The sequence below is a fragment of the Microtus oregoni genome, unplaced genomic scaffold (genome assembly GCF_018167655.1).
Source record: "Microtus oregoni isolate MIOR12 unplaced genomic scaffold, Mior012 000114F_ref0000099, whole genome shotgun sequence".
Lineage (NCBI taxonomy): Eukaryota > Metazoa > Chordata > Mammalia > Rodentia > Cricetidae > Microtus > Microtus oregoni.
The window spans coordinates 780,570-802,743 of record NW_024544743.1 but is presented as its reverse complement, the minus strand read 5'-3'; the positions used below and the strand labels follow the sequence as shown (position 1 = coordinate 802,743).

Sequence of the window (22,174 nt, the reverse complement as noted above, 5' to 3'; positions counted from 1 at the left end):
CTTGTCTGAGTTTTGTGTGTTGAATATTTATTTGGGTTTCAGATTATAGTCATGTTTTGGGTGTTACAGGCAACAGCACAGCCAGTGGTGGGACTTGTTGTACAGATCTATTATTTATGAAAATTAAAACTGTTTTTGCTCCCAAATCATTATGAGTAATAGACATTTGCCTCCGTCAGTTCTAAAGCAGCATTAGAGATCAGCTTCCTGTGCTTGGCTTTTCCTTTTTGAAGTGGAATGAGCTCTTAATTTCCACCTGCTGTACTGTCTGAATCTCAGCTGTCGTCCTATGGGTGGGGATGTAAGACAAGTCAGTGGTGTGGGCAATAAGTGGATGGGAGATTCTGCCTCCAGCTGCATCTGAGCGACATCTAAGATCAGTCAGATGGAAAGACTGAATTCGGAGCTTTGGGTATTTTGCCCCCAAAGAACAAAGCAAGACACTGGTATCAGTAAAAATCAGTGAGCTGACTTCACTCTGTGAGCTGGCTTGAGCTTTCTGTTTCTGTCAGGTGAGTTAGCCTTCTGAGGAAGAATGAGGAAACAGGGAGAGAGAGGTTCAGGCCAAGTCAGAGGTGTGGAAGTTGCAAAAAGCAGGAAAGGGTGGGAGGATTTGCTAACCGGCACTTACTCAAGTCAGGCTCCTCCTCTGGCCGACTGGAAGGCTGCCTTCCTGAACCTTCGCAGAGGGTTTAAGTCAGTTCTGGGCCGAGAAGTATTCTCTCCGCCTTTGGGGGCTCTGGAGGCCTTACTACAGAAGGTAAGCTCTCCCCACTCTCAAGAGCTTGGGAATCTACCTGCCTCTTTTCAGTACCATGCTAGTGGTTGCTCAGGTCTCTTACTGTGGGAGAATGGGCAAAACAGTGTGTCACTGGCCAAGAGAAAGGTCTGAGGTTTAAGGGCATGGACCTTTTTTTATCATTAGCCACTTCCACATGACTGAAACCACACTGCTGCCCACACACATGCATGCCCACGGCCATTACATCCAACTTTGCCATCGCTGGTCACTCTGGAGTTCCTTTTGGGTTCACAGGAAGGTTGAGTCAAGAGCAACAGCCAATTCAATGACACCCCGCGGGGTTTTTGTGGCGCTGTTTCTCAGGTGTCCCCGGATAGATTTTACACTGATTCCTTTTCCTTGTACTCTGGTAAAATAGCCTGACACAAGCAGGCCCATTGCTGGAACACGCCTTTAATCTCTGCGTGAAGCAGAGGTGCATACAAGGTCAGACTGATCTACACAGTGGGTTCTAGGACAGCCAGAAATACACAGAGACCCTGTCTCAAAAACAACTATCACAGAAAGCAGCTTAGGGAAGGAAAGGGCTACCCTGGCTCACAGTTTACTATCCATGTGGCAGGGCCATAAAGACAGCAGGTGCTTGAAGCCGACGGTCACATGATACCCACCATCAGGAGCTCCAACGCTGGCGCTTGGCTCACAGTGTCTCCTGCAATCCAGGAGCCAAGCCCAGGGCATGGTGCTACCCTCTGGCAGCGTGGGTCGTCCCCCCTCAGTTAACTTGTTCCACACCGTCCCTCACAGGGGTCCCTGGAAACTCGTCTCCTAGGTGACACCAGGTCCCATCACTAGTGGCTTGGTTGTGTTTCTTTGGTTTCCTGCAGTTAGCACATTCTCCAGTACTTGCTTGGCTTTGTTCTTCATGGCAGTGGTATTTGGACTTGAGGAAAGGCGGTGGGGGGGGGGAATAACTCCTACCAAAAGGGGGGAAGAGGTTGTTTATTCTGTAGAAAAACAGCCTAGGAACATGGGGTAAGGTTACCCCCAAACTCCGTGCCGCTATATAACTTCACTGACGTTTTTACTGTCACAAAGCAAACACTGTCATAGATCAACACGCTTTTCAAATCCTTCAGTGGGGTCATCTAACAAGGCAATTAATTGGTAGATCCAGTGGGGTGATCTAACAAAGTGATTAATTGGTAGATCCAATGGGGTGATCTAACAAGGCGATTGGCAGATTCAGTGGGGTGATCTAACAAACAAGGAGATTGGCAAATCCAGTGGGGGTGATCTAACAAGGTGATTGACTGGCAGATCCAGTGCAGTGATCTAACAAGGCGATTGGCAGATCCAGATGAATTAGCTCTTAGGGAGAGGGCCACAGTGCAGAATGTTCATTTGGGGACAACAGAACGTTGGTTCCTGACCTGGTCTGGTTTGATTTTTATGGATTTTTGCCTTAGTGTATGTCTGTGCACACACGCCTGCCTGGTGCTAATGAAGGCCAGAAGAGGGTGTCCGAGTCCTTGGAACTAGAGCTATAGATGGTTGTGAGGCATGGTGAGGATGCTGGGAGCTGAACCCAGGTCCTCTGCAAAAGCAGCCAGTGTTCTTAAGTACTGAGTTATCTCTCTGGCCCCGGATTCTACTCTTTTGACCAGAAACCGGGAGCTTCTCCTGAAAACTCCATCTTCTCGTATTGTGTCTGGGAGGCGGAGCCCAAAGCCGCTGGTGAGGACAGAGACTATGGATGCCTGCCTGTCTGCCCAGCACTTCAGCGTGTTGATTCCTAAGCCGGTCCTACTGGTGGAGCCTGCTGAAGTGGAGCTTAGGAGCCACTGTCCCCACAGCTCTGTGAGTGGAGCCCCCAAGTGGACACTGCACAGCAACACGCTGGTGCCGGAAGCCGTGCCGTTCATATAAACATAACTAGGACTTGTGAATGCCAGTGGGTAAAAGCAATCCTGTCGGAGGAATTATGCAATAGGATTTTAAAAACTCAGAAGAATGTTCAAACTGGTCCCTTGCTGTTTCAGAATCTAAGTGATCACAGTGCAAATGACCCCAGGGCTGAAAGCTCTGCTCCCGGACACATTTACACACTTCCAATGTACTTTCCAGACTGTGGTGTGGATAGCTCCAGAGACAAAACCAAGATGCCCCGCTATGTAAAAATAAAATAAAAGGGTTTCTTTGTGCACAGCTGTGTCCACTTACGATTGTTTCTTAGGGGTTGTGGACATGACTCGGAGGTTAAGAGCCCCGGCTCCTCTTGCAGAGGGACCACTGGGTTCCCTGCACCTCCAGTTCTGTGGATCTGAGGCCCTCTTCTGGCTGCCGTGAGCACTGCATACACACACGATGCACACACATACATGAAGCAAAGCATTCATAAGGATAATCAGTAAGTTTTTGAACTAGGATCTAACTATGTAGCCCTGGCTTTCCTGGAACTCACTATGTACAGCAGGCTGTCTCTATCATCCTGCTGGGATTAAAGGTGTGTGCCACTTGCCCAGAAAACATTTTAAGTAAATGTTTCTTCATGTAAAGACGCAATAAGCGGGGGATAGGAGAGAAAGACGTCAACATGGACCAGAGGGAATCACAGCATGTTCCCTAGGACCAGGGGAGAGCATCCCCTCAATGCACTAACTTTCCCCTGGACCTTGGGGTTTTGTTGTCATTGTTCCTTTTTTATTTCTCACTCTTCTCTTAGGGTTTTTATTGCTGAAATGAAACACCATGACCCAAAGGCAGCTTGGAGAGAAAAGAGTTTATTACACTTCCACATCACTGAAGGAAGTCAGGACAGGGTCAGGGCAGAATCCTGGAGGCAGGAGCTGATGCAGAAGCCACAGATGGTGCTGCTTACTGGCCTGCTCCTCATGGCTTGCTCAACATGCTTTCTTATAGAACCCAGGACCACCTGCCCAGGGATGGCATCACCCATCATGAGCTGGGCCCTCCCCCATTGATCACTAATTGAGAAAATGCCTTACAGCTGGATCTCATGGAGGCATTTCCTCAATGAGGCTTCTTCGTCTAGTGATTCTAGCTTGTGCCAAGTTGATACACAAAACCAGACAGTACAACTGTTAATAGAGATGTATATATGCTCTATCATAAATATGTTTTAATATATCATTAAATATGTTTAGTGATAGTAAATCATCAATATCTTGACATCTTAAATACATTTTAAAGTTTAATTTATACGTATGAGTGTTTTCAGCACCCACTTCATTTCTCTGAGCCATGCATGTGATTCCCACAGCTTCCCCCAGTTAGTGTCCTGGAAGACACTGTGTTCCCTGAGAACAGGCGTGCTCACAGGTATGAAGAACAAAGGTGTCAATAGTCCCACTTATTAGACAGAAAGAAATGGTAGCTAAAAGTGATAGAAGCCTGCATTACAGGCCCACAGTTCCAACTTGAAGAGGAAGAGAAAAGCTGGTCATTCTCCACTCACCCACCTACACCCACAGTGACCCCTTATTTCTCGAGGGTTTAACCTCAAGTGGGAGGAGATTTTCTTCCTGGAAATTTGAAGACCGAGGCGTGAGTCCATTGGACAGGACAATCCCAGCACACGAGGGAAAACCCCATCAGGGTTCTCTCTGTGAGCGTGCAAATCAGCATGCAACAGCACACACACACACACACACACACACACACACACACACACACACACACCAGATACGAGGACCCAGCAAAGATTCCCGATGCTGCCAGCAGGTGGCAGGAGCGGCCAGCATCCAAAGGCTGAAGCTTTAAAAGAAAAGAAGCTCCTCCGGGGAGAAAAATCTCTGGGTTTTGGAAAGAACCAGAAATTGGCGTTTAGAACCATACGATCCACGGAATATCACACAAAGTTGAAAATAAAAAGGAACAATGGCAACAAAACTCCAAGCAGACAGAACCCCAAGGTCCAGAGAAAGTTAGTGTATTGAGGGAATGCTCTCCCCTGGTCTTAGGGTTAGGAGTCAGGCCCATGTTGAAGTCTTCCCCTCCGTCCCCCATGTATTGCACCTTTAAATTAGGGACCCTAATTTTATGCACGCATGTAATTCCGGATCCTGGAACCTGACTGCAGAACAATAAAGAGTCCCCAGAGGACTCTCAGTGCAACGGCCCCCTTCCCGTGCTTTGTATACAACGGCCCCATTTCCTTCTATACCATGCCAGGAATTCCTGAGGGCCACTAGAGGTGCCACAGAGGTCTTGGGGTCTTAGTCTCTTTATAAGAATTTAAAGATGGGAGCAGTGGTGTTGCACGCCTTTGATCCCAGCACTCAAGAGACAGCAGGAGGGTCTCTGTGAGTTCAAGGTCAACTTGGTCTACTTAGCTAGTTCCAGGTTAGCTGGGGCCACACAGTGAGAACAGATTGCAAAAAACAAAGGAGGAGGAGGAAGAAGAAAGGGAAGGAGGGAGAGATTACTTAAGAACAGACCCACAAGAACAGTTTTATTTTTAAAACTTTAAAATTGAAGTTTAAAATTGAAGCACCAGGGCATTGAGCTGTAAATCTCCGCTTCTACTCAGAAGAGAGAGAGAGAGAAAGAGAAAGAGAGAAGCCATACCAGTTGAGTTAAACGGGCATGAAGGTGAACAACATGTGGGCAAACAGCCACGCTGCAAGAAGGAAGCTTTAGAGAGAAGCCAGGCGAGTTAGAGACATGGAAAGGAGAGGACAGCGTTCGCTAATCAGAATTATTCCGACATGCAGAAGCTGTGAGCTGGGGCTCACGTGTGGGAACTCGGGGAAGGAAAAGTACCTCATCTTATTCAAGGGATAATCATTTCTCCTATCTCCTGAGCATGGTTTAAAGGTGGGTCTGCCTTCCTGAGGGTGGTCCCTCAGCTAGGCGATGACTTTCCCTGCTGAAGTGTTAGGTCCCCACCCAGGTCCCCTGATACTGGCTCTGCAGTCAGGGCCAAGGGTGGGAAGCTGCTGTAACTTCCTCAATACACGGGGATCTTTCCCATCAGAATAAAATTAAAAACTTCATTCATTTCCTTATGAGCTCATGGTTCCTTGAATCAGGTACCTCACAAGAACACCGAAGCCCGCCTCCTGCCACTTTTCACAACCCTTCCTGGAATGGTCACGGAAGGACAATTGTATTTGGGCTCTGACTCTGGGTTGTTTTTTTTTTTTCACTCTGCATTTTTCTTAGGATGAAGACTTTGAAGAGCAGAACACACCAGGAAACAGCGCAGTCAGGAGCAGATCCATACAGAGCAGGGAACAAGGAGATGCCAAGCAGGTAAGGCAGGTGTGGAGGATGGTTGAGGAACTGTTGCCATGGTGATACTCCACCACCTGTGAATGAAGAGTGGTTAGTGTGTCTAAGGCAGTCATCCAGAAAGCACACATACTGTAAAGCAAGGCTTCACTTTTACAGACGGCCTCAGAGTTCCCTGAAAGGAAAACCAGCCCGAGGCACAAAGCCCAGTCTCAGGCCAGCATGTGAGGTCATCCTTGTAGCCCCAGCTACTCAGGGGGCAGAGGCAGGAGCAAGGTCAGCCTGGCTTGAAACCTCCCGGCAGAAAAAGCAAGCACCTGAACGTTAAGGTGAAGGAGGCCCGTGAGATGCCCTCCCTTGGTTCCATGGAGCCCAAGAGACTCTTAAGGACTTTAGTTCGTATGGGTCTCTGTTTTAGATTGAGATTTATTGTTTTTATTTTATTGTTGTTTGTTTGGGGTGGGATGGGTCTCATGTTCAAGTGACCAACGCCGCCTTCAAACTCCATATGCAGCAGAGGATAACCTTGAACCCCTGACCCTCTTACTTCAGTATCCCAGGTAGGGGGGTGGCAGGCATGGGTACCGCATCTGGCAAGGACCTCTATCAGCAGCTTTAGGTAGAATGTCTTCCGTTGCTGAAACAAAAGCAATTGCTCATATAGAACACCCGTTGAAAAGTAGTCCTGAGTCCCTGAAACTTGGGGAGAGATCTCAGACAACTGGATGGGGAAAGCTGTTTTTCCCATCCACGGGGAAGGAACTGGCGCATAGCCTGTGTTTATGCAAACGCACTTCTGTGCGCGTCGCCATGGGGATCACACTGCCCATCTTCGTTACTGCTTATCTCAGTTAATATGCTGTGCCGTGTTTGTACCACTCTGTCCTCCAGCAAGCAAACAAGTCCACGTGTCAAAAGTTCATAATGGGCAAACCGTGGGAGCAGCCCAGACGCCCATCAGTAAAATGGATGATGGGGTGATGGGGAGAACTAGTGGAGCTGTCAGTGCTTACTACGGAGTGAGAGAAGTCACTTTAAGATGGGGACACCACACCACCCCCAGCAGCAGCATCCTGGATGAGGCAAAGCCATGAAGGAGTGAAGAGATAGTGGTTTCCGGTGCTTAGGGAGAAAGTGGGGGTGAGCAACAGGAGTTTTAGGGCACTGAAACTGTTCTATACAATACTACAGCAGTGAAGATCTTATCCAAACATAGATTGAGCACTTCAGAAAATGACTCATGTATTATCCTGGGTTCTCTATAGAAATAAAACTCACAAAATGAGAGTGTGTAGATAGATGGATAGATGGATAGATGGATAGATAGATAGATAGATAGATGATTGATAGATAGATAGATAGATAGATAAATAGATGATAGATAGAAGATAGATAGATAGATAGATAGATAGATAGATAGATAGATAGATGATAGCTGAATAGATGATAGATAGATGAATAGATGATAGATAGGTAGATAGATAGATGATAGATAGATAGATAGATAGATAGATAGATAGATAGATACATAGATACATAGATAGATAGGTACATAGATACATAGATAGATGATAGATAGATAGATGATTGATAGATAGATAGATAGATGATAAATAGATAGATAAATGAATAGATGATAGATAGAAGATAAATAGATAGATGATATATAGATAGATGAATAGATGATAGATAGAAGATAGATAGATAGATGAATAGATGATAGATAGGAGATAGATAGAAGATAGATGAATAGATAGATGGATGGATAGATAGATAGATAGATAGATAGATAGATAAAAGATAGATAGATAGATAATTGATTGATAGATAGATGATTGATTGATAGATGAATAGATGATAGATAGAAGATAGATTGATGATAGATAGATAGATAGATAGATAGATAGATGAATAGATGATAGATAGGTAGATAGATAGGTAGATAGATAGATAGATAGATGATAGATAGATAATAGATTGATAGATAGATAGATAGATAGATACATACATACATAGATAGATAGATAGATAGATAGATGATAGATAGATAGATGATAGATAGATAGATAGATAGATAGATAGATAGACAGATGGATGATAGATAGATAGATAAATAGAAGATAGGATTTATTAGAGTGGCTTACAGGCTGTAATAGAGCTAGTCCACCTGAATGTTTCCCAGCTACATACAATAATCAGCTTCACCAGCTGAAGAATTATTGTGGGATGGAGAGAAGGAGCTACTCTGGGAACAGAATAGGCCATGGGTATTTGGGAGAAAGTTTATACTGTTCCTGGAAAAACTGTCCATGAAAAGTGGCTTGGGTGCACGTTACCCTTAAATTGTTAGGGGAAGGCAACACTCCTGTGAGTTCCAAGGGGAGTCTGTCAGCTCTTGAAGGATGAGGCAGGTGCTCATATCTGCAAGCAAAGCCTTGGTTTGGTTTCAGGACTCTGGAAATGAGACGGTTCAACATAAAGGGAGAATTGCACAGCCTTTGTGGTTAACTTCATTTAGCCTTTCCTACAACCAGAGCTGGTGTCTGGGGTTGAATGATTACAGCAGAAACGGGAACAAAATCAGAACTACAAACATGTTCCCTTTTCAAAAAAAAAAAAAATGGTGGTGATAGGGGTGGAGTACCAGAGGCTCCTCTGGGAGGGAAGAACGTAAGTATGATCCCTAATTTCTTATGATTATAAAGGGGAAAGGGTGCCTGAGAAGTAGATGAGGGGAGCCATTTCTTGAATAATAATTTTAAAAGGACTGTTGGACATTCTTTGCCTGAATGCTGAGCAAAGGAGTCCAGGGTCCATGTGCCGGGATTCTCATTATCCTCTCTGCTCTACGTTTGATCTCCAGGGTGACAGGCAGATCACGATTGAGCAGGAGTCTCTAGGAAACAAAGAAGACATGGAGGATGATGACCAAGATGAACGTCAAAAAGGGTACAGTTCTTAAGCCAAGGACACAGCCGCATCTACTCCCTGTGTGTTTATTCCGTGTTTGTCTTTTTATTCTCTTCTAAATTAAATTTTACTATGCTTCATTAGAAATTGTCAGCACCTCACCCAACACCACTTGGATAAAATTCATGGCTTTTGGGGTGATGGACGCAATCAGTTCAAAAAGATGTGGCTCTGGGAACCCAGTCTTTATTTTTATATTTTCTCAGAACAGTCTTCTCATTAAAGGTATAAATTACTAACTAATGGCTTCCATCACCATTCGGGTTCCCTCCCTCAGAGCGTGGCACACTCTTCAGTAGTTAATCCACATTATGGCCAGTGTCCACCAAAGATGACTGTTCCACTTCTGCTTGGAGACACGGCTTCAGAAACCTGTTTGTGTTGTTTGTGAAGCCTCTAACCCAGGCTGCGCACGCCAATATCTCATGTTTGGGTGCTTACTCTGTGGGTCTTTGACTTTTGTGTTGCAGGTGTTTGGAAAGGAAGTATGATCTGATTTGTGAGTTTTATAGAAAGCACAGAATCATTATTCGGCGAACCATAGGGGGCATTCTATTGACAGGTAAATACCAAAGGGCTGTGGGAATGCTGCTGTCATTTCTTGGGATCTTTTAAGTGTTAGCTTTCTGGGTAAAGAAAGAAATCTGCCCTTCCCCTGGACCTCATAGACTCACCCAGAGAAATGGTGAAGTCAATCAACAAACCCCAGAAGGGAAAGTCTACACAGACTGCTCGCCTGCCTTTCTTATGAAGCCAATCAGAAATTTTTGGTTTTGATGCACCTACTGTCTTAGTCCATTTTCTGTTGCTATAACCGAATACTGTAGGCTCAATCATAGATATTTTTTGGGTCCTGGAACAGAGTCCAGGATCAAGTATTGGTGACAGAGGGATTTTGTGGCATGAGATAACACACGCTGACCCATGTCTGTTTTTATGAAGCCACTAATAACACCATGGTGGCTCCAGCCTTAGGACCTCATCTAATTCCAATTACTTCCCCGAAGGCCCCGCCTCTGCTACTATCACTATTTGAATGTGGGAATTAAATTTCTAACATACAAACTACAGGGGGATACAGTCAAACCATGGCACTACCTTACTCTTGGGGCTCATAGAGCCCTTGTTATTGTGACATGTTTTCAAGGAAGCACGTTGGCTAATGCAAATGCAGAATACTTGGACAACTGGCAGACTTTGCCGTGAACACAGGTTAAACAAGAACAAAAATAAATGTAGGAGTGAAGGCAGAGTCAGACCCGGGACCTTTGGGCCCACACCTCAGCCTCCAAAGCAAAAACGTGGTTTAAAAGATGTGAACCTTCCCACTAAGCCCATAGGCATCTGTAGAAGAATGTTACACCGTCAAAGCCAAGAGTGTGATGATTTCCAAACAGCTGGGGCAGCTACAGCAAGGGTGGGTCAGCGTCCCTCCAACAGGCCAGAGAGTCTTTTAGGTCTGGCCATCTTGGACCTTCAACCTTGCCGTTATAACAAAAATATAACCACAGATACTGTGTAAGTGGAAAGACCTGGCTTCATTGCGGTAATGCTTGATTAAAGGATGCAAGTACGCACAGCAAATGCCACTTCCCTCGCAGCAAGTCAGACTGAACCTGTGGGCCATTGTTTGCTGACATTTTAGAAAAAGAAACTTTTATTTTTCTGAGGCAGGCTCTCACTGTATAATCCTTGGAGTCCTGGAACTCATTATGTAGACCATGCTGGTCTTGAACTCACAGAGATCCAACTATCTCTGTCTCGCAGGTATTGAGATTAAAGATGTACACTACCACATCTGGTATTTTTATCCTGGAATCTGTTCTTTAAATGCGGCAATAGTGACCAAGTGTCAGGATTCAAGAACTCCATCATGGTGAAATCTGAGGGACTTGCTTGAAAGGAAAGCAAAAGGCTCAGTTCAAGAAGTCTGTGCCTACCGGGCGGTGGTGGCGCACACCTTTAATCCCAGCACTTGGGAGGCAGAGGCAGGCGGATCTCTGTGAGTTCGAGACCAGCCTGGTCTACAGAGCTAGTTCCAGGACAGGCTCCAAAGCCACAGAGAAACCCTGTCTCAGAAAAACCAAAAGCAGCCTCCACAAAGCAGCCCTGCATTCTATGGGTGCCTATTTAAGCCACCCCTTGCCTAAATCAGACCCAGGCTGGAAGCCCATGACCCCTGGTGTGGTGATATTAACCGTCTTAATTTGCCTCCTGGACAGTTTTCCTGGCTCTGGTGATTGCAGCCTGTGTACTAAACTTCCACAGAGCCCTGCCTCTTTTTGTGATCACCGTGGTTACCATCTTCTTTGTTATCTGGGATCACTTGATGGCCAAATATGAGCAGCAAATTGATGAGTTCCTGTCTCCAGGCAGAAGGCTTCTCGACAAGCATTGGTTCTGGCTGAAATGGTAAATACATCTTTCTCTCCTACTGCGGTGGAGGCATGCTGGCTCTCTCCAACACCGTTCCAAAAATGTGTTCTAAAATTCCATCCTCATTTATGAGAGGTTGATGCTAGAAATAACCTCGAGAGCAATCTTCTATCATGCCTCCATTTGGCAAACAAGAAATGCAGGGTGAGATAAGGGATCATATGGAAGCTATTCAGGTGTACCAGCAAGCCCCTTGGTTCGATGGTAAATGTCCAGAGACAAACTGCTTATCTTCATGTTTGTATTAGAGAGATGCCTAGATATCTACACATTAAGAATTAGCCAAGAATATAGGACAAAGCAACATTTTGGACATACAGGGATGCGTTAGCATTTTCAACCTTGTCCGTAGAATGAGATCATGATCAATCAGTAGTGTCTGTCTTGACCCAGGTCAGAGAACAGCTGCACGATGCCGTCTGGTTTCAGTGCTAGCTTAAAAATTGGCTTAAAAGTCCAACACAGTAAAGACCTGATGACTATGTGAGCTCGCACTTTCGTATATAGTTATGTATGATCTCATTAAATTCTTTTAATAAATAGAAATCATGGATTACATTCAATCTTGAATGTTTTGTTTCACTTAATACTTATTATTATATTATATATTATTCATTATTATTTATTTATTTCTATAGTTTTCAAACAGGAAAGGAAGACCAAGATGACATAATAACTCAACATTTTGTTTGGGGCTTTGTGTGTGTGTGTGTGCATGTGTGCATGCGTGTGTTTGTGTGTGTTTCCAATGCACAATGAACATAAATATTATGTATATGTATATCTGTCTATCTATATACAAATATATATTTAAAAGTTGGACCAACTGATACCCATTATTTGCACTTATTTATTGAATATTGAATTCAATAATTTTTAGATTAGGGTCTCAATTCCTCTCATTTCTTTCTATGCCTTTTGCTCCTTAAAAACTAAATCTTACTGGGCAGTGCTGGCTCTCACCATTAATCCCAGCACTTGGGAGGCAGAGGCAAGCAGTTCTCTGAGTTCAAGACCAGCCTGATCTACAAAATGAATTCCAGGACACTCAGGTCTACATAGAAGAACCCTGTCTCAAAAAAAAAAAAAAAGAGCTTATATCTTTAAAAATCTTTAAAAAGATTTAGCACACAAGGTTTTGTGTAAGCCTTGGACTAAAATTATGACATTTTTTCCCCTTGGCACATTTTATTTAGTAGGAAATATCTATCTCCATTTGTACAAAAGTGTAAAAGCCTTAGGACCCCTTTGCTTACGCTTAGCTAATGACCTAATGACTACAGGTCTAGTTGCAGTTTGAGGTGTTCCTTCCATCTCTGTCTGAAGAAGACTCAACCTAACGCCTTGTCTTTTCTTTCTCCCAATTCCTTATTCTAGGCTTGACTCAAAGCCAGTACCAAGATGAGGACATTGATATCTCTGACTTGGGGAGGGGCTTCCTGCTCTAGGAATGGGGCTGGCTCCTGGGGACCTGACTCCCCCTTAAAAGAACCCACAACGATTCCCAGGGCTTTTCTTTGGATTCTCACCACAGGATCTCCTCTCCTTGGAGATGGCCCTGTCGGGTGTTCACAGGACTGGTTCTCTCCATTGAGAACCATGTGGGCTACCCTGGACACTTCCCCCATCTTCAGTCTAGGTAATCAGCTCATCATCCCCACACAATGGCCTCTTCGTCCAGGAGCCATGAATCACCTATCATGTCTACCAGACTCTCATGAAGGAAGATAGGACCCAAAGTCTGACTCAGCTCCTAAATACAGAAAACATGTTCTCTCGTAAAGGGAAGGAGTCAACACCCATCCCAAAACTGACAGAAAAAGGTGAATGTGTCTCTCAAAGACCCTACAGACAGAGACCAGACACTTCTGTACAAGCACCCACTCTCCTCTGGGATGCTCATGGAGGGACGGATGTCACTGTAGCCAACTGGCTGAAGCAGAGCTTCCGGTTCTGGGGCACGGTGTCTCACTACAGTCTTCACTTGTTAGCATTGGCCTCATCCTGTTACTTTTGTTCTCACAGGGTGATGTGGAGCTCATTAGTCCTGGCCGTCATTTTCTGGTTGATCCTTGACACTGCCAAATTGGGCAATCAGCAGCTGGTGTCCTTTGGCGGTCTCGTGATGTACATTATCCTGTTATTTCTCTTTTCCAAACATCCAACCAGAGTAAGTACAGACTGGTCCCGGGACGAGGAGAGCATAGACTCTAAAATAGTGGCTGAGAAAGAATCTAACTAGGCAAATTTTTCTCCCCACCGCCCCACCCCCTGCAAGTCCTTAAGGTGGCGAGAAAATGAAGGTGCTTGTCTGAATTGTTTTATTTCTAGCAATTTTCAGTTACACAAGTAAAACATCCCTCATGCCTACTCAGGGAAAGTCATTCCCTTTGACACATATTCTACTCAACCCTGTACTTCTGAGTTTTGAGATGGGAACTTATATATCACAGGCTAGCCTTAAATTCTTTCAAGGATGACCTTGAACTTCTGATCCTCCTGCTGGAAATCAAAACAGGTGCAGCAATACCCAATTTATAAGAGAACTGAGGACCTGAATGCTAGGCTTTGCACATGCTAACTAAGCCGTCTACCAGTCTTCAATCCTGTGTTTTATGGAAATGCTGTTTATGATTTGGGCTTTTTTATTCTCAAAATTTGTCCTTATACACTCCTCCCTTGTTGCATCCAATTTTCAACCCCCCCTTTTTCTCCTTTTTTTGTAATCAGTCTACAGCCCATGAGATGAGTTTGAATTCTAAGACTAAAAGCTTTTACCTACAAATCACAATGGCAGGCTGCAGAAGTCCTAAGTTCTTTTTGGCTGAAAGGATGACCCACAGAAGAAACGTTAATCAGAGACCGTGTTGACCTAATACAACGAAAAGTATTTGCCCTGCTCAGAGGAACATCTCCATTCTCTGTGCCATCAATCCCAAGATTTTAGGTCACTCATTTCTGCTCTGAGAGAAGTGTAGACGGCAGTCCGTTTCTTCTGTCATCCTAGGTCTGCAATAGAGGTCTTTGCTCCCTTTATTGGGGAACAAGAGTCTCTCAACTGAGCTGAATTTCATCTAATTCAGTTATAAATTGTCAGATAAACAACCTTTGAACACAGAAAAATCAATTTCTACCTTTCCATTTTCCAAGTGAAGAAATAATTGTACATGCAACTTTTACAATTTGACCGGGTGTCTCGGAGACAATTCTTTGTGTCCAAGGTATTTCTCAGGACTTCACAGTTACATAAGTTCTCAGATTTTGCACCAAGGTTTATACAGAGTGGATGCAGCCCTGATATATGCATGTATTACAGAACGGTTCTCTGAAGTCTCTTTGTAGTGAGCGGTGGGAGAATGCAGACTTGCTGCTACCCATACTGCTGAGAATGGGTGACTGCTGAGGGCCCGCTCTGGAAGGACATTTCTAACATCCCCTCTGAGGCTCAGAGAACACTGTGGAAGAGGGTGCAAGACAAACAGAGGATCCAGAGACAGGGAGTAGGGCTCCGAAATGCCATCCAAGGCACTACACAACCTTTGCATTGAGTTTACTTGTATGGGGTCTGTCTTAGTTTCGCTTCTTGTTGCTTTGACAAAATCAACTTAGAAAGAAAGGGTTTGTTTTGTTCACAATTCCAGGTTATAGCCCACCATTGTTGGATAAGTAAAGTGGCAAGAACATGAAGCCGCTAGTCATATTATACACAGTCAAGAGCGGAAAGCAATAAATCAGTGCATTCATGCTTGAGCTCAGCTCCCTTCTCCACCCTTACACAGTTCAGGAGAGCCTGTGTAGGGAATGGAGCCACCCACAGTAGGCAAATCTTCCCACTTCAATTAATGTAATAGAGATAATTCCTAACAAATACAGCCACAGGTCAACCTGATCCTTTATTGAGCTCTTCCCAGATAGTTGTATGTGCATCAAATTCGTGGGTTCCTGAATTGTTTCAGGCTATTGATAAATTCTGGGAAAGGCATGGTCATTGTCTTCAGTTGTGTGCCCACTGCTGAACCCACCAGACTCAGTGGATAGCTCCAATCCACGGTCACACAGACAGCCCTGTTTAAACTCAGTGAGTTATGAAACCAAGCAAACAGACAGGAATGTGAGAAAGATTTGTAAGGATAAGCGGGATAGACAGGGTGGGAGGGAGATAGGCAAGGCTAGGGAGTGAGGGTGATCAACGTGATTATGTACATGTATGAAGTTGTCAAAGAACACATTTAATCAATTGGAAAAACATTCTCTGCTCCTGGCTGCCCCAACCACATGTGAGAATGCTCCTAAGGGGACAGTGGCCCCTTGAACATCTATGTTGAGGTCACCCTTAACTTCCTAATAAGGAAACTACAACCAAAAGGGGTCTGTTGCCACTTCCGAAAGCTGTCTGTCTCTGCATGACCAATGTTTTGTTGTTTCTTTAAGTCTCGTTACAATAGTGAATGATTTTGTGAATGAAGTTAGCGCAATATTTAATGGTCTCCATCTTTCTCCGCAGGTTTACTGGAGGCCTGTCTTTTGGGGAATCGGATTACAGTTTCTTCTTGGGCTCTTAATTCTTAGAACTAAGCCTGGATTTATTGCTTTTGATTGGCTGGGGAAACAAGTTCAGGTGAGCAGTTCTAAAGAAAATTGGGTGATCCAGAACAGGTGGTCAGAAATGCAAAGCCAGCCTTGGCTATAAAGCAAGTGAAAAGCCAACCTGAGCTTCAAGAGAGCTTATCCAAAAAAGATTTCTTTGTGTTCTTGTACTTTTAACATTTGGGTGTAACCCTCAGGACATTTTTTTTAAGTAGGTAATTTATCTGTAATATTGTACCCTAATTTTAATTCCATAGCACAAATTAGATTTGCTGCTTGTCTCGAATACATTCATCTATGTAGCTGATTAAGCCGGCTGCTGCCCCTACCTGTGGCACCCATTGGCCACGCCCCTTTCCCTGCCGTCCCATCACCCTGCCCAAGGGGTGGTACACTTCTGAGATAGTTCCCCCAAATAGAGAACAGGCCTTCCTCTGTGTCTGGTGGTAACTAGGGCCATCCTCATGTAGCACCTATGACTTATGGGAGCCGATGACCACAGTCAGAGCAAGGCAGACTAAGTGTTAGAAGTGGCAGAAAGTCTAGATGTTGGGATGCTTTAAAAGGAGGCTTCATAGCGTTCGCTGGAGGAGCAATGCTGAGAACATGAACTTCCCAAATCTGCCTGATGGCTTTGCTGGCCCTCATCCATCCCTGCAGGGCCTCAGGCTCATCTGTGGCTTGTGACTCATGGTTTGTAATGACACCTCTCTCTCTCTCTCTCTCTCTCTCAGACTTTTCTGGGGTACACTGATGCCGGAGCTATGTTTGTCTTCGGGGAGAAGTATACAGATCACTTCTTCGCATTTAAGGTAACTCCAGGTATCTTTTCTCTGCCTGCCTGTTAAAATTAAAGGAACGCTAACGCTGTAGACACAATGTGTTTTTAGGGATATTTTAATAGATTTTTTACAAATCAGATCCTGCACAAATTTCCCTGGTTGGTGTCTTGCTGTGGACTAGCAGGGAAGGATGAGGTATTGCAGGAGCAGACTCCAAGGAGAGCCATTATTTCTGTTATGGCCATTCCATTTTCATGACTTCGTCTAATCTTTTTTCTTGGTTCATTTTATTTAAAAAACCGTATGGGATTGGAGTCACAGGCAGTTGTGAGTTGTCATGTGGGTGCTGGGAGCTGAAACTGTCTTCTGCAAGAGCAGCAAGTGCTCCTAACCACTGAGCCATCCCTCCAGTCCCTGACTTCCTCTAATCTTAATTACTTCCCAAAGACTCCATCCCAGATGCTTATTAAATGTCTACCATGTGAACCTTAGGAGACACATTCAAACCAATCCCATAAAGAACTTAAAGAGTCGGATGCTGTCCAGAGGACAACTTCTGGATGGAGACATCTGTAGCTCAGAGGGACTTTGCTTCTGTTACGGCACATCTAGGGTCAAAAGGGAGGCAGAGGGGAAGCTTAGTAGGGAATGCATGGTACTTTTTGCATCCACCAGTGACCACGTTTTCACCCCCACCCCACCCACAGGTCCTGCCCATCGTGGTCTTCTTCAGCACTGTGATGTCCGTGCTCTACTACGTGGGATTGATGCAGTGGGTCGTCAGAAAGGTACTGGGATGAGAGGCGCTTTAGAACAGCCTCTCTCCTCTCTCTCCTGAAATCAGACTCTACTTCTCTGGGATGTACTGATGGAGAGTTAGTTCAGATTCAAAGTCCGTTACTCAGGCACTGAGAATACATCAGATCTTTCTAGACTCTCTCTACCACCATCTAAGTTCTTAGAATCCTACCCATAATCCTTCATGCACCCATATTAAGAATGTTACCATGCTCGCTTCGACAGCTCATATACTAAAATTGGAACGATACAGAGAGTATTAGCATGGCCCCTGTGCAAGGATGGCACGCAAATCCATTAAGTGTTCCATTAAAAAAAAAAAGAATTTTGCCTCAGTGCCCTTCAAAGGGACTGACTTGCAACCCACTGGGCATGTCCATGAAACCGCAAACGTTACTTCTGCAGAGAGGGAACAGAGGTCAAATGCCTGCCCAGGGAAGCAGCATTGCTGTTTCCTTGTGGTTTCTACATAGGTCCATAGCCTTGGCTTCTCACAAGGTCCTCCAGGCCTTGCAGGTAGTGCAGAAACAGAAACAAAAAGATGTTGCTTTTGCTCTTGAGATTTTTATAAGCATAGAATTTTTTTAAGCAAGTAAGTCATACGCTTGCTGCCCCAACAATTGACTTCTCATCTTTGTCAGGACACAGGGGGCTAGAGAGATGGCTCAGTTGTTAAGAACATTTTCTGCTCGAACTGAGTTCAGCTCCCATCACTCAAAACCAGGGGCTCACGGTCAGCTCCACTGACATCTTTTGGCCTCTGTCAGCACTTGTACACACGTGGCCACAGCCACGTGTACAAATATACACATGCATAAATAAAAAGCAAAAAATGAGTATCAGGCAGAACAAAACACTGGCTTCATGCCTAGAAATCAGAACAGAGGGAAACCAACTGAGCCCCAGGATCTCTTCAAGGATGGCTTCCAACAACTTCCGGCCTCGCCTTAGGCTCCACCCCTTAAATGCCTCCTCTTCCTAATAACACTGTGGCTGAGGACCAGACCTTTAATATGTAGATATCTGGGGGTCTTTCTATTCTAACTATGCCACAAAGCCATACAAAAGTGAACCCCCAAAAACGTGCTCATTTGAATTAAATAGGGAAAACCCTTTCAGTCACGTCCGTCTTAGTACTTCCTGTGGGCTAGCCTTGAATAACCGCTCTGTGCCTTAGTCTCCTCTTTTGCAATACGGAGAACAATAGCATCTGTTCCAAAGAGCCAAGAATAGATGGATCACTCAGGTCTGTTGCTTACAGTCCTTCTCAGACACAGAAAAGCTTTCTGTCAGTGGTAGTAATGATTTATTCATTACTTTTATTTAATCTGCAGAAACCCATTTCTATAGTGCTCAAAATGATACAATGGTGCAGACTTAGACTCGAGTAGGAAGACTTGGGTTGATTGACCCGGTCTGGAGGAGTCTCAGGCATGTTCAGCCCATCGCCAATCACCAATCTGCCATCAACCGTTAAAGACCTCAGTGTCTTAACACAGTGAGATGTTCACTCGACTGTTAAGTCTTTGCTATATAAACAATTCTTTGCTGACTTGGTCCTTTTCTTTCTTTTAGGTTGGATGGTTGATGCTTGTCACTATGGGGTCATCCCCCATTGAGTCTGTCGTTGCTGCCGGCAACATATTTGTTGGGCAAGTAAGTTGTGATCACAGAAACGAAGCAAAGCAGAGCAGCTGCTGATGGGATTGTTCTCTTTCCAAAACAGATGAAGACGAGTTCATGGATGCATCGTCTCTTTGGGGTGGAGTGAAGAGCATGAAATAAGAAATCTCTAGCACCATGCACACACACACACATGTGTGTATGCATGTTTGTATGTATAGAAAGGGAAAGGAGGGAGGTTATGTTAGCATGGAATTGAGCTACTGAAAGCTCAGAGAGAGAACACCATTATTTTTATCAAATCATAGGGCTTCTTGTATACACATTCTCCACAAACCTTTATCCATTCCTGGGGCCTTTGGCCAGCTCTGCAGAGGCTCGTGATTGTTCACCTCAGATGTCTGAGCTACAGATAGTGAGTAGGGACCCTCTCGCTCTCCACTGCAATGCCTGTGATGATGAAGAAGACAAAGCTACCCACCAACCGTCCTACAGGCACACACTCAAACCTCATCCCTGATGTGTTTAGCCATCCACCTTCACTGAGCCTGCAGAAAATGCCTCAGATTTGTTTCTTCTCCTCAAAGACAAGCTTTTAGTCTACCATCCTCACTTCTCTAACCCATCAGATGAATAAACACCCCTTTGTCTGAGGGCCGTTTAAACAAAGAACTGAATCCCTCAACATTGAAGCAAACCTAAGCCACGGACAGGTTAGGAATGGCAACGAGCTGCATCACTCAGGATACATAGCTTCGGGGAAAATGGAATCATGGAATCACCCAATGAGGACATGGGAATCCTGCCAGCAACTGCCCAAATAAAGTGGACTTGAGGAAAAAACCATACCACAGAAAAATGCATGGCTCCAAGTCCCAGGTTTACAGTGCTCAAGGCAGGCTGAGCCTTCTTGGTAAGGCTGGCTCAGTAGCCTGAAGCAGTCTTTAGTGTGTGTGGTGGTAATGCTTCCTTCCCTAGGAGCTGAAATTATAATAATTACAGTCATAAACTCTCTCAGGACTAATTAAGGCACCATCTTGAGATGATTGCTGGTACCTGTGGGGTAAAAGGTCTTGCATACTGGGCTCCTATTTAGTCTATAAATTGAGACTCAGCACATTCAATCTCACAGAACAATTAGACATAATGAGCAGAAAATTGTAAAATTGCACGCATGCGTCTGTGGCGCTCAATTTGACAGTTAATATGCCCAAAGTGCTGCTGTTATTGATGGAGAGCCCACATTGCAGGCTGCCTGCCCTTTGTAATGAGATTCAAGCCTATTCCACCATACCCTGGCCTGTCAGAGTCTCAGTCATGAAAGGGCCCATAGATACCTGCTCCTATTCTTTTATCTATAATGGTCTCTATTTCCACAAAACATGCATGAGTCTGTCAAGATCATCTTGAAGACAGAAAGTTATAGTGGTTTGGAAATCTCCAGTCTATAAGGCCGGAATACTAGGTGGAGATACTTGGCCAATCTTCAGGAAAATATCCCAAGTCCTCATAGCATCCAGCCCAAAGTAGGGTGGAGGACTCTGTTTAAATAGCCCCACATATTACAAGATTTACCCAGGACTACACATGCACACTGATCTAGAGTTCAAATGACCAGGACAGCAATGGTTCTGGACATGCTGCAAAAGCTGAAGCACCTTGGGCTCATGGATTCTCTGCGGTGAGAATCTTCGGAGTCTAATTAACTTACACAACGTTCGGTCTCTTCTTTTCTGTTGTTACCGCTCTTATTTCTCATCATCGTTGAAGAGACCTTGTGAAACTGCTCCTTGTGAAAATATGAACAAAAGTTGCTCCCGGTTACTTTGGCATTTGAAGCCAGGAGCCCCAAGGAGTTGGGTACCAGAATCACCTGGAAAGCACAGACTGTGGGGGCAGGGGCACTCTCAGAGTTTCTGGTTCCAGGTGGAGAATTTGCATTTCCAGAGTTCCTGGTGACCTCTGGAGAAGGTCTGAGTCTCTCTAAGACTGCAATAGGGAATACAGTGTCAAGCACCTGAAAGGTAACACTTAGCTTTTGTCTCCAGACCGAGTCTCCACTGCTGGTCCAACCATATCTACCACACGTCACCAGGTCAGAACTCCACGCCATTATGACAGCTGGGTTCGCTACGATCGCTGGAAGCGTATTGGGTGCCTACATCTCTTTCGGGGTAAGAATGTTTGGGATATAATTAAGTAAGTCTGATCTCCTACTTCCTTATTGTTTCTTTTCCTTTCCTGTTGTTGATGGAAAATGACAAGAAAGTTTCCCCCTTGTTAGCGTGACAAAAGTAGCCACTGTTGCTTTGGTGTTTGGACATAGCGACCCCAAGGAGACTGAGGTCTTCGCTTCCATATTGCTGCCACCTTCCTGTAACTATATCAACCACTACAAAGTGAAATTATATGACAAGGTTATTTTGCCTAAAAATTTCAATTTGGGGGAAACACAAAACCCATTACTGACATCAGCCAAAACAGTCTAAACCAGTGGTTCTCAACATGTGGTCGTGATCCCTTGGGGTTGGATGATCTTTTCATAGAGATCACCTAAGACCATTGGAAAACACAGATATTTTCATTACAATTCATAACATGAAGTAGGTTGTAATACCAGTGGAGGAGTGCCACAGCGGATGGATGGGTGGACTTGTCTTAGAGAAAGAGAGCAAACAGGCAAAAAGTCAAGTATGCTTCTATGTCCTTTTATCTGGGCTGCAACCATAAAGTGAGGTCCACAGTTAGTGTGAATCATTTTGTTTCAAATAACCTGATCAAGAAAATTGCTCACAGAAGTGCCTGAGGCTAGATGCAGTGTCTTAGTCAGGGTTTCCATTGCTGTGAAGAGACACCATGACCATGATAGCTCTTATAAAGAAACGATGTTTAATTGAGGTGGCTCACATTTTCAGAGATTTGGTCCACTATCATCATGGTGGGATACAGGCAGACAGGATGCTAGAGAAGTAACTGAGAG

At 44.6% G+C, this 22,174-nt stretch overlaps 1 protein-coding gene and 1 non-coding gene across 2 annotated transcripts in view; both read left to right on the top strand.

Moving 5' to 3' along the window:
* The window catches only part of LOC121443902 (solute carrier family 28 member 3-like), a 53,214-nt gene that overhangs the window by 16,918 nt on the left and 14,122 nt on the right, over nucleotides 1-22,174 (top strand). Inside the window, exons 2-11 of the mRNA XM_041645658.1 lie at nucleotides 5,930-6,019; nucleotides 8,862-8,947; nucleotides 9,439-9,530; nucleotides 11,191-11,380; nucleotides 13,430-13,574; nucleotides 15,909-16,022; nucleotides 16,726-16,803; nucleotides 17,481-17,561; nucleotides 19,147-19,227; nucleotides 21,243-21,368. Of these exons, the coding sequence (XP_041501592.1) occupies nucleotides 5,930-6,019; nucleotides 8,862-8,947; nucleotides 9,439-9,530; nucleotides 11,191-11,380; nucleotides 13,430-13,574; nucleotides 15,909-16,022; nucleotides 16,726-16,803; nucleotides 17,481-17,561; nucleotides 19,147-19,227; nucleotides 21,243-21,368 (1,083 nt within the window). The remainder of the gene's footprint in view (nucleotides 1-5,929; nucleotides 6,020-8,861; nucleotides 8,948-9,438; nucleotides 9,531-11,190; nucleotides 11,381-13,429; nucleotides 13,575-15,908; nucleotides 16,023-16,725; nucleotides 16,804-17,480; nucleotides 17,562-19,146; nucleotides 19,228-21,242; nucleotides 21,369-22,174) is intronic.
* Nucleotides 17,781-17,887, top strand: LOC121443915. Its single transcript, XR_005973726.1, has one exon. It is a non-coding gene; the product is annotated as a U6 spliceosomal RNA (small nuclear RNA).